Raw genomic sequence first — 17,885 nt, 5'->3', positions numbered from 1 at the left:
CACAGAGTCCAGCTTCAGTTGGAGTCAGAAGGATCAACATCATCTTCCTATCCTCCACCCTTGTCGGGGCCTTAGTTCCTGTAGAACTCAAAGATACGTTGCTAAGTATGTCCCTTGAGGAACTAGGACCCTCCTTAAGGCTCCACCATTGTTTCTTGAATGCTCCTCCCGAGTTTTTTCATTCCCTCCCTTAAGATCATTAATTACTGAGACCTGTTCAAGGGCGAGCACTGTAGCCAGGTTCAGATAACAAAATGGCTCAGGCCGAAACTGATTCTATATCAAGAAAGCCATTCCTGGTTATCTTTTGCCAGGGACACCATAACCTATCTGCTTACATAGTGGCCTAAGTATGTTTTATCTTTCTTTTCACTCTTTACCCCCATGATACCCAGATACACATCTTCATCATCTCATGTCCTATCTGTTGAGTTACTTCTTCATTGGCCTGCTTGCCTCTGGTTTCTACTCCATATAATACTTAAGAGATACTTCAGAGATTCTATAATTCAACTTGAAATTTAGATAATCTGCCAGTGTCCCCCATTGCCTCCAAAATGGTATTCCAACTCCTTAGCTTGGCTTTCAGAGTTTTCCATTTTGTGACTCAATTCTACCTTTCAACCTCATTTTCCATTACAGTCCTCCATAGAGGCCTTAGGTAAAGTAGTAGATGACATCTGGGCCATGTTCTAAGAATGGTCAATGGGCCTATGTAACTGGGGTAAAGGGTTTGTATAAACATTGCAAATGGTTGTGATTGTTCCAAGGTCTTTCTTTTCCACCTTCAACATTGTATTGATTGTGAAACCCAGACAGGTCCTTCTACCACCGGCATTTTTAATTTGGCTCTTCCTCTTGTCATTAGTCTTGTCATTTCCCTAGCTTGAGTCTTGCTATCTCTCTCCTGGACTATTGCCATGGCCAACCTGTCTCTTTGTCCCATTCTGTCTTTATCCAGTCATTATATTACATCAAGATATCATTCTAAAACAGAGTGTGATCCCATCCCCTTTATAATTCAAAACTTTCATTTGTTCCCCATTGTTTCCATTGAAGTTTATTTATTCACTAATGCAGTGGTTAGGACTCCCCAGGTGACACTAGCTGTAAAGAACCTGCCTGCCAATGCAGGAGACATAAGAGACATGAATTTGATCCCAAGGTCAGGAAGATCCCCTGGAGGAGAGCATGGCAACCCACTCCAGTATGCTTGCCTGGAGAATCCCATGGACATAGGAGCCTGGCGGGCTACAGTCCATAGGGTCGCAAAGAGTTGGACATGCCTGAAGTGACTTAGCACACGCCGTGGTTAAGAACTTGAACTCTAGCATAAAAAAGAATGCAATAATGCCATTTGTAGCAACATGGATGGACTTAGAAGTTATCATACTAAGTTAAGTAACCCAGACAGAGAAAGGCAAATATCATATGATGTCACTTATATGTAGAGTCTAATGTATGACACAAATGAAATTATTTACAAAACAGAAGAAGACTCACAGACACAGAGGACAGACTTGTAGTTGCCAAGGGAGTGGGAGAGGGATGGATGCAGAGTTTGGGGTTGGTAGATGCAAACTATTATATATGGGATGGATAAACAACAAGATCCTATTGTATGTCACAGGAAACTATTCAATATCCTCTGATAAACCATAATGGAAAGGAATAGGAAAAAGAATGTATGTATGTATAACTGAATCACTTTAAAGCAGAAATTAGCACAACATTGTAAATCAACTCTACCTGAATAAAATAAAAATTAAAAAAACCAAACCAAAAAGAAGTCAAGCTATAGGTCAGACTGCTTGGGGTGGGATCCTGGCTTTATGTGTGAGACACATCATTTTATTGCTCTGTTTCCTCATCTATAAAATGGAGATAATAATGTTTACAGAGTGGATAAAAATATAGTAAATATGAAGAGCCATTAGTGAGTACCTTGTATATATAGTACATATTCAACTAATAGTGGATTATGATCACCATAAATTACTCCAAGGAGTGAGATGGACTCTCTAACTGGCTATCTTTTACTCAATTAGGGGTTTTTGAGAGTTAATTATTTGGCTGAACAGTTGAATTCCAATGCTCTCCTCTTTTCTTTTGAGTAGGCAGCTAAGGATTGTAACTGGTGAGTGGTTTTTTGAAGAAAAGGCAAAGCGTTTCAAGCACGTCAATGTTCTGGGCACTGATGTTGTCCGACAGTCCATCTTAAGAAGAAGTCCAGGTAACTAAAGCAAAACTGCTTTAATCTTCTTTTTGGTGGGCTAAGTAACTTCTCTATATTATGTATCAAAAGACCACAGTTGAATTTCCTCTGCTGAATCCCTTAGATCATTTCAAAACTTGGTGGCATCAAATCTAAATCTTCAATTTGTACAAGGGAAGATGAAGTTGGTAGAAAATGAAATCCACAGTCATTTTTCTCATATTTGGCACACTGAGATTTTTAGGGAAGGCATTGCTCTTCATCACAGATAGTTCTTTTCCTGAATGCACTTACAATACTTTACTAAACAGTCAAAGTAACATAAAACAGATGCCTTACATGATTCACATTGTGGAAGAAATCTTTGGTTTTTCAATAGGGATGTATTTCAGATTTCATTTAAATGTTACTTTTTCTCATCCAGGGATTCTCAACCAAGGGCTGATATTTTGTAATGTGCCCCCTCTCCCAATCAGGCTAGGGAAGTGTTTGGAAATGCTAGGGGCCCTATCTGGTTATCCCAATGACTGTGGGGGAATCAGTGGCATTGAGGGATGCTAAATGGCCTGAAATGCATGAGGCAGTTTCACTCAATGAAGAGTTATAGTGTCACCAAATGCAAATACAGTAAGTTCCCTACATATGAACCTTCAAGTTGTGAACTCTCAAACATGTGAACGTGCATTTTCATGTCCAGTTAAATCAGATGTGAATGAAATTGCAGCTTGCCCTTCATCTCCTATTGTTGACCATTCTTCAGCTCTGCCATCTTCCACTTCCTCTCCCTCCTCCACTTAGTAATTCTTTTTGCCTCTTCATTCGATGCCAGCCCCTGTATGCCAGCTGTTGAACTGTACTACTGTACTAATATGTCTTCTTTTTGTATTTGTTTGTTATGTGTTGTATTACACATAAAAGTGTTACACATAGAAGTATTACAAACTTCTCACATAAATAACAGCCAATTATATTAGTTGGGTACTTAGGCTAACTTTGTTGGACTAAAGAACACACTCTCAGAACGGAATTTGTTCATATGTAGGGATTTACTGTAACACCTCACTTTGAGAATGCTAGTCTGTGCATTCAGACCACAATTTAACTGCTTAAGTATTGAGCAAAACGTATGTTTAGAATCATATTTCTCATCTGGGCTACAGTAAAGCTGGAGCAGACATCTGTGGGTCTGTTCCTAGGGTATCTCACCTTTCACATACTGGAGAAAAATGCCCTGATTTTGAAGCCTGGCTAGGAGGCTTGGACCTGCTTCCAGTGTCCCTTCTTGGTGTCGCACTAGCCAGGAAGGGCTTTCCCAGATGGGTAACCCTGGGATTAATGCCACACAGAGAGCAGAGTCGAGTTACAAGGAAGCAGTTCTGGCTGCTTCCTCCATTCAAACCTAGCAATGTAGACCGTCAGAAGGTGTGTGCACAGCTTCTCACCCTCCCAGGAAGTCTGGCTTATGTGCTCCAAAATAATGATATTGTTTCTAAAATCCCATGCTACAATTCAGCCTCTAGGTATTTGGAGTTCTTGTGAACCTTGGGTCCTCTGCCCTAAAAATATTTGTAGAGGAAGGATGTTTAACTCCTCCGTTGCGATTATCTCTACAAAGCTTATCTCAGCAAAACTCCCACAGATGAGTCCCAATCTTAATCTTCATTTGACTATGGAACACTCGACAGATGAAAAATACATGTGTGACTGGGAAACATAAAATGGAAACATCATTGCCAGTTACTTTGACTTCTCTGTCCTGTGTTAATGTAGAAACATGAATGAAGACTAGGAAATAGCTTTCGTTTCTTGTCATTTTGTATGTAAATTTGTCTTCTGATTGTTTTTAATGCGGAAATGAAGAAATACAAAGCCAAGAACAAACCCACCAGAACACAGAAAAGTCAGATGCTTTGCCTTCTGCTGGGCAGAAGGCCAGCCACGATGGACCCAGGAGAAAGGGGTAAGACACAGCCTCTTCAAGGGAATCTTTGATCCTTGTTCCAATCACCTGTGACATAGACAGCACCCCCCCCGGCCCCCGCTGTTTTTCAAGTCTAATGTCACTTAAGTGACCCAGAAAAGGTCAGAGACTCCACCAAGGTAACATTCTCTTATCATTTGCCTCAGGAAATGCAATTTTAATTACTTTCAGTTTTAGATAAAGGTCCCTTCTGACCAGAACCTGTGAGGATTTTGCTTTCATTTGACATATCTGTTCTTATACCAAGTGAATCCCTTTATTTCTCAGTAGAATGCTTCATGCTCGGGCCAGTGTTGCCTGTAAGGAGGTGACGACTACCTTTATTGTAGTCGACACCAACCCCTCCACCCTCCCCAACCCACCCAACCTGAGTGCTGATGTATGAAACAGCCAAATCCAAGATTTTTTAATAGGGCTTAAAACACTGTCTCCCCTGTTTAAAATGCAGCTCTCCTTAAGGAAGGAATCATTTGGCCACCTCACTAACTTCATTCAGAAAACAAATCTATGTGTCAAGTACTAAGAATAAGAATGGGAGGCCAACAGGGAGCCGCTGGGAAACTGGAAACGAGAAGGTTCCATCAGGGGAGCAATTGGCCCCAAAAATGCAGGTTATAAGGACTGAAAGGCAGGACTTCCCTGGTGGTCCGGTGGTTCAGACTTTGCCTTCCAGTGCAGGAGGTGTGACTTCAATCCCTGGTCGAAGAGCTAAGATCCCACATGCCTCATGGCCACAAAACCAAAGCATAAAACAGAAATAATATTGTAACAAATTCAATAGACTGTAATAATGGTCCACATCAAAAATTAAAAAAAGGACCCAAAGGGCAAAGTGTTGCTTCATAGCCCTGACTGTTGCAATCTCTATAGTCTCTATTTCTTAGTCAGCTGTTGGCCAGTTTTGTGGTCCAGGTAGTGAGAATCGTAATCTACACCAAGTGGCTTTATGGTTTGTTCTGAGTAGCGTGGGGCTTCCCTGATGACTCAGCAGTAAGGAATCCACCTGCCAATGCAGTAGACGTGGGTTCAATCCCTGGGCTGGGAAGAACCCCTGGAGAAGGGAATATGGCAACCTACTCCAGTATTCTTTCCTGGGAAATCCCATGGCCAGAGGAGCCTGGTGGGCTACAGTCCATGGGGTCACAAAGAGTCAGACATGACTGAGCACATACAGGCACACTGGGTAGCATGGCTTTGTTCTCAGCAAAAGCCGATGTGAAAGGCTGCCAGTCCCTGAGCCTTCATCTGTCTCTACAGAAAGTGTATTTTCTTTCTTTTTTTAAAGAATCTTTTACTATGAGTAGGCATGAATCCTAAATGTCATTTGACTCAAACACTCATGACTAACCATGACTTTGTTAATTAGCAGTGATGAATGGGAAAGATAGCTAGAGAGGCCCTATGTCCTATATCTTGAGCCTTCCTACCATTCTAAACCTATTTGTCTCTCCTTGGGGCTCCCACAATGGCTTGTGCCTCTGTATCACTCTTGATTTTGCACTCTTATATCAAGCCCCTCCTTACACAAGAATGTAAAGTAAATGAACTCATCTCACCGGATGCACCCCGTCTCTCCCCTCCTCTTAATTGTAAGCTCTTTTACTGGCTTTTTTACTTTTGTGCTGCAGTATTCAGCATGGTGCCTGGCCCATCAAAAACAATCAGCGATCTGATTGAATTCGATGTGGAGCCCACAAGGGCCTCTGGGAGGTAGAATGTGTGGACCCCAAGCCAGGCATCACTATGTGGGTTACAGAATGGCAAGCCTGGAGCTGGGAGACAGTAAGGAGCTAAACAATACCATGAATGATATACATCCTGAATTGTCAAGAGTCCTAGTGCTGGACTGAGCTCTGCTTAAACTCCAAACTGTGATCTGATTGTTCTGTCATCAAAGAATGTAACACCTAGTTAGAAAGAAAAGGTTCAAAGGTCCACACTTGAAAAGTTAATAATGTAGAGAAGGATTTGGGGAAAATCTAAGATGACAATATGAGCGACCTGATAGCCTTTTTGAAACATGGCAAGAAGTTTGTTGTTGTTGTTTAGTAGCTCAGTCGTGTCTAACTCTTTAGCGATCCCATGGACTATAGCCCGCCGGGCTCTTCTATCCATGGGATTTTCTAGGCGGGAATACTGGATTGCCATTTCCTTCTCCAGGGGATCTTCCTGACCCAGGGATTGAACCTCTGTTTCCTGCATGGCAGGTGGAATTTTTCCCACTGAGCTACCAGGGAAGCTGTATGACTGCAAAAGATATAATATGGGAATAAATAATTAAATATTAGATTATCGATGTTGGGAGGGCACAGGGACCATTGGGAAAGGCATCAAATTCTAAGTGGGTCTTGATGAGGAGCTTGAAAGAGGGAGAGGGCCCAGGGTAACAAAAGAGGAGGAAGAGTGAGTTCACATGGAGGAGACACTGGAAGCAGCTGTGCAGAGGTAAGGACATGTACACAGTGGTTCTCAAAGCAACATCATTTGACATAATATTAAGTGCTATTCTCACCAAAAATGTAATTTGCAGGCAGATTGAAGCTTCTGACACTTTGACGAGACACTCCACTAGTGGTCTTTGAAACAGACAACTTGGCAGATCCTATTAAGATCGTCTCAGTACCTCTGGAATAGTTTTTCCCTATGAGAAAACTATAGCCAGTAAAGTAAATGAATTGGTCTCTACTGATACCATCACAAAAGGAAAATAGCTTTGGTTTGTCTTTATGTGAGTGCATTTGAAAAGACCCGTGTTTGAGGCTTTTGGTAGATTGGATCATGACCTGAATGTTGGTTTCTGAAAAGCTCTTTTTGCTTAAGTTCCAAATAATTTGGGGAAATGGGAATGCAGTTTCCCCAAATTTCACACCAAGTTTCACGTGGTGTGAGCCATTCTACTGTTCAGACTTATTACCCTAGGAGCATGCGTGCAGTCACTTATTCCTCAAGAATTGGCTGGGTTCTAGTTCATGCCAGGCCTCCCTCTAACCTCAGGGGACATAACAGGGAACAAGAAGAACAAGAGTTGTCCTTCTCATGGAGCTGCAGTCTAGTAAGTTGCTACATTAGTTGATCCCAGAGGATCATCATAGCTCTTCTCTCTGAGCAAGATGTGTTCAAACTCCCCTTTTCTCAGCATTGTGTAAATAAGTTCAGCCCGGGCAGTTCTTCTCCATTCTCAGGTGATAGTGGTGAGTCCCCAAAGTCAATGGTATTTTTCTTAGAAGGACAGAGTCCTAGCCTACCAGCAGCTGATATGGCTTTGGGAGAATGCCCTCACCGCCTCTACTGATACCTTTGATACTCTGTTGCAGAAGCTATGGGGACTCCCCAGAATTTCTCAGCCTCAAGTCAGCTTCATTGAAGAATTATATACTGTTGGAAGTACAATAAATGGTATTCTTAAAATGATATACTTCAGTGTTTTCTTATCTTCCTTTTAAATATATGTATATATATATATATGTGTGTGTGTAATTTCAGATTTCTTCTTAGCAAGTTCAGATCAGCAACCAGAGGAGAAATCATCACTCCAAAAACTGAAAGTGGACGGAGCTACAGCTTGGACTTAGAAAGCCACAATTTTCGGAGTTTAAAGTCAGCCCCTGGTTCCGACAGGTAAGACACATAACAGATTGGCCAAAGGAATAGACTGAGGACAGGGTATGTGCATTCGTGCTCAGTCACTTCAGTCTTGTCCGACTCTTTGCAACCCCATGGACTATAGCCTGCCATGCTCCTGTGTCCAGGGGGATTCTCCAGGCAAGAATATTGGAGTGGGTTGCCATGCCCTCCTCCAGGGGATCTCCCCAACCCAGGGATTGAACCCAGGTCTTGCACATTGCTGGTGGATTCTTTACCGTCTGAGCCACCAGGGAAGCCCAGGTTTGTATATTTCTATCCAAACGATGCTTCTAGATACCTGTCATGTATTCCCTCTCAGAGATCTTCTAATACATAATGTGAAAATCCAGGAGGATAGTTTTTATTTGAAATGGTAAGCACTTATATTTCTGGAACTATCGAAATCATCTGTGTTACTTGCATGGCTGAGGCTTGATGTTTTTTGGGGACTCAGGGCTGCAGTTCACATGGATAAATCCAGGAAAATAAATTGTTTTCATTGATTTCTTGATTTTTTTCTGTTTAAGCTTTGGAAAAAGAAACCTCTAGGTGTCAGATACGTTTCTTGCAACTTTAAAAAATTAGTAATAATTTCCTTTGAATTGCCTCAGAGAATTTGCATAAATTCCACTTCTTTATAGTTCTGCCACCTCTAAGTTGTTATCAGAGGGCCAGCTCCTCAAATCTCCCATGCATAGAGCTATCACCTTGTCAAGAAAAATAAAGAGAGGAAGGATAGCCAAGAGCCTAGTCATTTCCTATCAGGCTGAATGTTCTTTATCCTGCTGGAACAGAAGTCAAGGCTGATTTTCATGACTGGTATATTATCAAAGGCAACGATGAGAAAAAAGATCTATCCTCATGGGTCATTTAAGAGCGCAGGTACTATCCATACTGATATCTTTTCCCCTATAGCATTCCTACAAACTTGTGTCACTTTGTGTAAAACTTCAAAGAAAAAAATAAGCATAAAATAAATCATTTATCATCCACTATCAGAAGATTATGATTGTATTCATTCCTTTCCAAATTCTCAAGAATGTAGCTATATTTCCTTTATGACAAAAAATACTTTAAACCCTGGTTGCATTTGTCCTTGAAATCATTTCCTTTGGCTTCTCTTGGGGTGGCCCTCTATCTTGTCCCACAAAACCTTATGTAGGAAAATCTCATTTTTGGTTTTGATTGCTGAGTTCCTAACTCTCAGACAGGGATCAAAATTATTTAGAGATGCTATTTTTGTTCAGCCTCGTGGGGACTCACTGGATGAGCTATCTTGGCTCATATTTCAGGCTGGCATTTAAAAGGGACAATATATCTATATAAAGAGGAAAGATGGAGTCCCCCATTCAAAACACTTAGTCTCCTGGCTCAATGAAGAAAATTAAATTATTTCATTTTACAGTTACTTAAGAAGAGTAAGGGTCATACTCTCCAATGTCACAGTGCTTACACAGTTGTTTCAGAATCTACCTGCCTCGGTTTATTCCTTGTGTCTTAACAACTTCTGCGGGTAGATACAGTTGAACCTGAAATAACATAGGAGTTAGTTGCGCTGACCCCACCCCCTCACTTTGCCTGTCAAAAATCCGAGTATAACTTGACAGTAAGCTTTTCCTATCCACAGCTCCTCTGTATCCTCATGCAGCTCCATATCCAAGGATTTACCCAACTGAGGATCCTGGAGTACTGTAGTATTTACTATGGGTGGAAAAAAAAAAATCCGTGCATTAAAAAGAACCACACATGTAAAGCTATAAAGCCATATGGACATGTTTCACCAAAGACTGGTGTATTGACCCAGGGGTCTCTTGTTGTAAATTGGAAGGTTGTCCCTAAATAGACTTTATCTTTGAGATTGTAAATACCCAAGATCAATAGATAGAATATAATGGTTAGGGTGCTTTGGTTTAGAGATAGAATATGTTAATAACAGTCAGGGTGCTTCGACTGAACCAGGCCAAGAGCAATGTCTTCCCAACAAGGAGAGTCAGGATGTTTGGGAGATCAGTAGAGCAAAATGTCCTTTTCCTGGAACATGTGTTTATCGCAGTGATGACTCATTCACTAAAGGACTGCCACTGTGAGATGAGTTACATTATCCCCAAATTATTCCTTAGGAAGTGGGGGCAGGAGGTGGCCTATCTTTTCTTCACTCCCATCCCTAAAAGATGTTAACTCCTTTTTTATTTTCTTGGAGCTGGAGGAATTCTGCAAAGCCAAGTAGTCAAGCTTGCAGACCTTCTTTTCTCATTAGGTTCTTCAAGCAGAACTGCAGCCTCCCCTGTAACAGCAGTTCCCCAAAAGAGAATTTGCAAAATTCTGGTCTCTGCCATCTATTACCTGGCCTAGCTTAGCAGTTAATTCCCCTTTCTCCTCTTCCACGCATATTTCTTCATAGTTCATTGCTCTTTTCCTGGAGCAGCTGGGCTTGAGCATCGGTTTTAAAAACTCATATCGGAGTGGAAATGATTGTTTTTCAGATGCCTGGTTAGACTTTATTTCTTTTCAGAAGTTTCAAAGCAGGGAAGTGTATGAATGGCTTATGCAAAGCGCAGCAGCCTCTCAGAGGAACACGGCAAATGGCTCTTTACTGGTTTCTTGGGACTTGACACATGAGACAGCTGAGTTTTGATTTTGCAAAGGTATATAAATGTGAACTGTAATTAACAAACAGTGCTCTTCAAGACAGTGACTCCTAATTCCTTTCACGCTGTGATGAGTTGTTGATGTGGTGTGATTTGTGAGGTATCTATCTTAAATCCTTTTAAAAAAAAGTCTTAGCTAATACTGAAAAACAAAAAATCAAATAGACTCACAGACTTTGAGAAGGAACTTATGGTTGCTGGGGAGATGAATGGGGGGAGGGGATAGTTAGGAAGTTTGAGATGAACATGTACACACTGCTATACTTAAATGGGTAACCAACAAGGTCCTACTATATAGCACAGGGAGCTCTGCTCAATGTTATGTGGCAGCCTGGATGGGAGGGGAGGGGAGTTTAGGGGAAAATGGGTATATATATATATACATATATATATATATATATATATATATATATATATATATATATATATATATATATATATATACATGGCTGAGTCCCTTTCCTGTTCATCTGAAACTGTCACAACATTGTCTGCTAATTGGCTATACCCCAACATAAACTGAAAATTAAAAAAAAAATCCTACTCTCCTAGAAATGAATCCTCAGACAAGGATTCCTAAGTGAGTAATTTATTAATTGAAATGATTCCGGGAGCTACCAGTAAGGGAGTAAGTGACCTAGATGGGTGGGATGGAGCAGGGTCAGAGGGAGGTCCAAGAGGGAGGGAATATATGTCTACATAGAGCTGATTCAATTTGCTGTAAGCAGAAACCAACAAAATATTGTAAAGCAACTATACCTCAACTTTTTAAAAAAGTGAAGAAGATGAGCAATTTGCTGTCTCTGGTGAGGTATGAGTTTGAGAACTCAGCTTAATCCTGCAGGGGATTCTGGGGCATGAAGTATTGGTATCTCTAGGTTTTTACATTTTGAGGAGCTGGACCATTGCACTTCTGTCCCAATAGGTCGTTGTTTATAGGTTACCTTAGACTAGGTTTCCAGATTTAGCAAATGATGATACAGGATGTCCAGTTAAATTTTATTTTCAGGTAAAAAACTTCTTAAAAAATACGTTTCATGAAATCGTATTTGTATGTACTGTATAAATAGTATATTTTTATACTAAAAAATTCTTGATTTTTATCTGAAATTCAGATTTAACTGAGGGTCAGGGGAGGCATACTTCAAGGCATGCTTGGCCTCCAGTGCTAGAGGCAAAGCTCTGAACATCATAAGTGCAAACCATTAGCAGAAAAGTACCCAGAAGCTTGGGATGGGTGGGTGGAGCCTGCTGCAAGGGATCTGAGGGAATCTGGAGGGGATATCAATACTGTCCCCTAAAATACAGGAAGAGTGGAACTTAGAGCTGAAAATTGATTTTGTTCAGTAAGAAGATGGATAAAGGATGCTGCTGTGTTTCTCAGCAGCATTTGTATCATGACATTGGAGGATATGGCAAGTACTGAACCACAGGAACCTGTACCTCTGACAATCAACCAGTTTCTCCTGTCCCCCAACCCCACCCCCTGCCCAAACATATTCTAGTTTTATCCAGCTGTTCTTACTTGTTCTCTGGGAGGCCCAGGACTGACTGTTACAGTCTCTGTGAAGCTTCACAAGCTGATTTGGTTGGCTCTGATCCAAAAGCAGAAACCACACCATTCACAGAAGCCCTTACCTTCTTAGCTGGTCCTCATTCTCATCCCATCCACCAGCTCCCTCCCTCTGGCTCACCCTCTCCCTCTGTCTCTCTCTCTCTCTTTCCTTCCAGTAAATAAGACATGTTTGGTATCTTAATGACTAAAAAAGTCATTCTTTCCTCATATCTATTATTTTGGGCAAAATAAGTCGATGAAACCCATTCTGTCATTATGTGACACATCCTTTTTTCATCAGAAGTAAAATCATCTTCCTGTCCCCAATGTCATTTTCATTAACATCTTTGAGATTAAGATGGCAATTAGGCAGCATCCTCTTACTACTATTTGAAATATTAGCAAGCTGGGAGTGTTTTAGCTCTGAGTCAGGACCACTTCCACAAAGTCAATACTGGTTTGTTTTGTGCAGTAGATAAAATGCTGTATAGCTAGTTTCTAATGCTCTGAGCAAACTCCTTTCCTTACCAGGCTTTAAAAATTGTTCAAATATATCATACATCTCTAAAAGTACGTCCAGTTCATTCTGTAATACTAGCTGTGAGAGTTTTGTGACGCAAAAGAATAATGGTTATAAGGACTGTTCTCCAAAGGAAAATTACTTTCACCTCTTTCCTGTGCCTCTGCTTAATTTGTCCGATGTGTCCGGTGCTAATTCCTTTCTTCTTATTTTAACCTGCTTTGAGTAAGCTCAGTCCTTCTTAGTGGCAGCAAAGGGTGAGCAATTAAAGCCACAAGCTTCACAAATACTAAGCCTAAAGCAATTCGCAAAATCCTGGTGTCCTGAGAAAAATGACTCTTCCTTCCATGAAGTGATTGACAGGGGACAGAAGAGGTGAGAAATAGCAGAGTTATGAGAGTATGTGATTCACTTGAACTGTGGCTGCATCCTTTCGAGTTACATGAGGTCTAGAGTGGGCTTCCCTGGTAGCTCAGATCGTAGAGAATCTGCCTGCAATGTGGGAGATCCGGGTTCGATCCCTGAGTTGGGAAGATCTCTTACTTATTCTGACTTGTTCTGTGCACAGGAGCTCCAGGCTCTTGGGATTGAAAAAAATCATCTTGGTTAGAGTTGTGTGCATTCATAGTAAACAGAGTTCTGTGCTTAAGGGTGAGTGCTGAGTGGGAATGGGTGGGACACTGCCCTCTGCTGCAGCATCCCCCCATAACTGCTCCCAGACCTCCTCCAAAGGTGCAGTGTCTCACACCGCCGGAGCCCCTGATTTGTGTTTTCTTTGTATACATGTGACTTTCCTCATTATAAACATCAATAATGTGAGGCAATATGGAGATCAGGAGTTCAGCCAGACCCTTGACACCATACTTAGTTGAACTACCCCTGGGTTCTGCGTTCTTTTTGTTAAATTGGAGTAGAATTGCTTTACAATGTTGTGTTTAGTTTCTGCTGTACAACAGAGTGAATCAGCTATTTGTACACATAGATCCCCTCCCTCTTGGACCTCCCTCCCTCCCTCTTCCACCCCACCCCTCTCCATCATCATAGAGCATGGAGCTGAGCTCCCTGTGCTACACAAGAGCTTCCTACTAGCTCTCTGTTTTACACACAGTTGTGTATATGTGTCAATCCTAATCTCCCAATTTGTCCCACCCTCCTTTCCCCACTTCCCATGTCCACATCTCTGTCTCTATTTCTGCCCTGGAACTAGGATCATCTGTACCATTTTTCTAGATTCCACATACATGCATTGATGTGTTTCTCTTTCTGACTTACTTCACTCTTACCTAAGGTGTATTAGGTGACACATTACATGCTCAGGGTAGCTAAGACAGAGTAACGGCCTTTCTTATTCTGTTAGATCATTGAGGAGTAGAGCTAAATGACTCGCTCACCTATGCATTTTATTTATACAAATAAATTCAACATATAGCTCTGCCAATGTTATTGGCCTAGTACTGTATGTGTTCATTTAGTTGCTAAGTTGAGTCTGACTCTTGTGACCCCATGTACTGTAGCCTGCCAGGCTCGTCTGTCCATGGGATTTTCCAGGCAAGAATACTGGAATGGGTTGCCCTTTCCTTCTCCAGGGGATCTTTCTGACCCAAGGATCAAACCCGGATCTCCTGCATTGCAGGTGGATTCTTTACTGACTGAACCACCAGGGAAGCCCCCTAGTACAATATGCCAAGTGGTAAATGTGGAAGTTCTTACACAGTGCTGCTTTTCTATCCCTTGGTGAACTTCCAATTTGTCAGGGAAGGTTGGGATGACTCAACAATTTCAAGACAATATGGTATCACTACAAACAAAGCTAGTGGAGGTGATGGAATTCCAGTTGAGCTGTTTCAAATCCTAAAAGATGATGCTAGTAAAGTGCTGCACTCAATATGCTAGCAAATTTGGAAAACTCAACAGTGGCCACAGAACTGGAAAAGGTCAGTTTTTGTTCCAATCCCAAAGAAAGGCAATGCCAAAGAATGTTCAAACTACCACTCAATTGTACTCATTTCACATGCTAGCAAAGTAATGCTCAAAATTCTCCAAGTGAGCCTTCAACATTTTGTGAACCGAGAACTTCCAGATGTTCAAGCTGGATGTAGAAAAGGCAGAGGAACCAGAAATCAAATTGGCAACATCCGGTGGATCAAAGAAAAAGCAAGAGAATTGCAGAAAAACATCTTCTTTGGATTCATTGACTATGCTAAAGCCTTTGACTATGTGGATCACAACAGACTGTGGAAAATTCCTCAAGAAATGGGAATACCAGATCGCCTTACCTGCCTTCTGAAAAACATGTATGCAGGTCAAGAGGCAACAGTTAGACCTGGACATGGAACAACAGACTGATTCCAAATAGGGAAAGGAGTACGTCGAGGCTTTATATTGTCACCCTGCTTATTTAAGTTATACACAGAGTACATCGTGTGAAATGCCAGATTGGATGAAGCATAAGCTGAAATCAAGATAACTGGGAGAAATATCAATAACTTCAGATATGCAGATGACACCACCCTTATGGCAGAAAGCGAAGAGGAACTAAAGAGCCTCTTGATGAAATTGAAAGAGGAGAGTGAAAAAGTTGGCTTAAAGCTCAACATTCAGAAAACTAAGATCATGGCATCTGGTCCCATCACTTCATGGCAAATAGTTGAGGAAACAGTGAAAACAGTGGCTGACTTTATTTTTGGGGGCCCCCAAATCACTGCAGATGGTGATTGCAGCCATGAAATTAAAAGACGCTTACTCCTTGGAAGGAAAGTTATGACAAACCTAGACAGCATATTAAAAAGCAGAGACATTTACTTTGCCAACAAAGGTCCATCTAGTCAAGGCTATGGTTTTTCCAGTGGTCATGTATAGATGTGAGAGTTGGACTATAAAGAAAGCTAAGCACTGAAGAATCGATGCTTTTGAACTGTGGTGTTGGAGAAGTCTCTTGAGAGTCCCTTGGACTGCAAGGATATCCAACCAGTCCATCCTAAAGGAGATCAGTCCTGAGTGTTCATTGGAAGGACTGATGTTGAAGCTGAAACTCCAATACTTTGGCCACCTGATGCAAAGAGCTGACTCATTTGAAAAGACCCTGATGCTGGGAAAGATTGAAGGCAGGAGGAGTAGGGGATAGCCGAGGATGAGATGGTTGGATGGTATCACTGACTCAATGGACATGAGTTTGGGCAAGCTCCTATAGGTGGTGAAGGATAGGGAAACCTGGCATGCTACAGTCCATGGGGTCATAGAGAGTCAGACATGACTGAGTGACTGAACAACAACATGGTATCATGATAAAAAGATAATCTGTGTGCTATGAAAAAACAAGAGACAGGCATGTAACCATCCAGAGGAATCAGAGGAGCTTCATGGAAATGATCCCGAAGCAATTTGAAGGAGTGAGGAGGACTTGGCCACACAAAGAGAGGTGAGAAGAACATCCTAGATAAAGGAACCAGAAAGTTCAATGGAAAAGATACATAAAGCAATTTTGCAAGTGCTAGAAAACAAACAGTTCAGGGTTTTTTTAAAAATATATTTTAATGTTTCTTTTTCTAGCTACCATCTTTTTTTGTTTGTTTGTTTGTTTATTTTTGACTTTGCTGAGTCTTTGTTGCTGCATGCAGGTTTTCTCTAGTTGCAGTGAGTGAGGACTACTCTCTAGTTGTGATGCGGGGCCTTCTCATTCTGGTAGTTTCTCTTGTGGAGCATAGACTCGAGAGTGCTTGGGCTTCAGTAATCATGACACACAGGCCTGGTTGCCCTGTGACATGTGGCATTTTCCTGGATCAGGCATCGAACCTGTGTCCCCTGAATTGGCAGGCGAATTCTTACCCACTGGACCAGGGAAGTCCCAGGTCAGAGTTTTTAGAGTGTAAAATTGAAATGTGGTTTACAAAAGATGAGATGGAGAGCTTCATTGATCAGGATGTGGATGGCTTTTGATACCTTGATAGCTTTTTTCTTATAAGCAACATAGCATCCCAGGTAGAACAAGAGTTTAGGAAATCCAAACTATTGGGTTGGCCAAAAAGTTCACTCAGGTTTTTAAGACTCTTTGGAAAAACACAAGCCAAGGAAACTTTTTGGCCAACCCAATACTAAGTACAGAGTAAGGGTTTGTTCCATTTAGTTGCTGAAAGCTAAATTCTGATAAATATTTGCTTTCCATGGTGTCTAGAGGTGAGGGCAATTGGCTTTCTCGCTTCTAACTTCTAGTCCACCCAATATTTGTCATGGCTGCTGGCCTCTTGTCCAACTGGCTTCGAGCCATTCTTTAAAAACAAGACATGGGAACAGGATTTTCTTGTGATTGTGAATGACAAAATATTATCAGACTGAGATTTCTACTTGTCCTTAATTTCTTTTTCCTCATACCCAGAGTCCCTCCTACATGATGACTGTCTCTTCCATTTTAGAGTCCTTTTAAAGAAAAGAGATATTTTAAGGAAGCCCTAAACATTTTAAGACCATCAAACAAACCCGCTTTTGTTTTAGTAAATTGAATGATCAAGGTTCTTTATGTTCTTAACACTAATTCATTGAACAAAATTTCACTGAACACCTCCCACATTGTATTATATTTGTCCTTTCTTCAAAAAGGAAAAAGAAGGAAAATATATGTTATTCAGACACATAAAACCAGTGGTTTCAGAGGAAACTGCAGCGAGAGAAACTGCTTAATGAATTTCCAGTTCTGTATTTCTCTGCTTCCCTAATTCAGTGGTCAAGAGCTCTTAAGATGTTTCATTTGTGCGTAAGTACGGTAAAGAGTCTACCTGCTATGTGAGAGACCTGAGTTCAGTCTGTGGGTTGGTAAGATCCCCTGGAAAATTGAATGGCTACTCACTCCAGTATTCTTGCCTGGAGAATTCTTGCCATGGAGAAAATTCCATGGACAGAGGAGCCTGGTGAGCTATAGTGCATAGGGTTGCAAAGAGTCCAACATGACTGAGTGACTAACACACACACAAACACACATGTATTGTTCATTGCTTTGGGATGTATTGACCTCCCCAAAGAGTTTGGTATTTATTTATTTACTTATTTAATTTATTTCTGTTAATTTTTGGCCACCATTCATGGCATGCAGGATCTTTGTTCCTCAACCAGGTACTGAACCCTCACTCCATGCAGTGAAAGCTTAGAGTTCCAACCACTGAACCACCATGGAAGTCTCAAGAGTTTGAGACAAACATACCTGTGTGTTCGTGACCCTGTATTCTCAGGCACACACATAGGGGTCAACAAACGTTTATGTAAAGGTACAGATTGTTCCCTGGTGGCTCAGTGGTAAAGAATCTGCCTGCCAATTCAGGAGACACAAGTTTAATCCCTGGGTCAAGAAGATC

General features: G+C 41.3%; 1 protein-coding gene across 1 annotated transcript in view; it reads left to right on the top strand.

The window, feature by feature from the left end:
• SYTL5 (synaptotagmin like 5) overlaps positions 1-17,885 on the top strand; it is a 233,454-nt gene that overhangs the window by 173,201 nt on the left and 42,368 nt on the right. The window contains exons 5-7 of the mRNA XM_081564242.1: positions 2,118-2,233; positions 4,076-4,175; positions 7,680-7,814. Of these exons, the coding sequence (XP_081420368.1) occupies positions 2,118-2,233; positions 4,076-4,175; positions 7,680-7,814 (351 nt within the window). The remainder of the gene's footprint in view (positions 1-2,117; positions 2,234-4,075; positions 4,176-7,679; positions 7,815-17,885) is intronic.

The sequence above is a fragment of the Giraffa tippelskirchi genome, chromosome X (assembly GCF_054371585.1).
Source record: "Giraffa tippelskirchi isolate mGirTip1 chromosome X, T2T-mGirTip1v1.2.pri, whole genome shotgun sequence".
NCBI lineage: Eukaryota > Metazoa > Chordata > Mammalia > Artiodactyla > Giraffidae > Giraffa > Giraffa tippelskirchi.
This window is presented reverse-complemented; position numbering and strand designations above follow the sequence as displayed.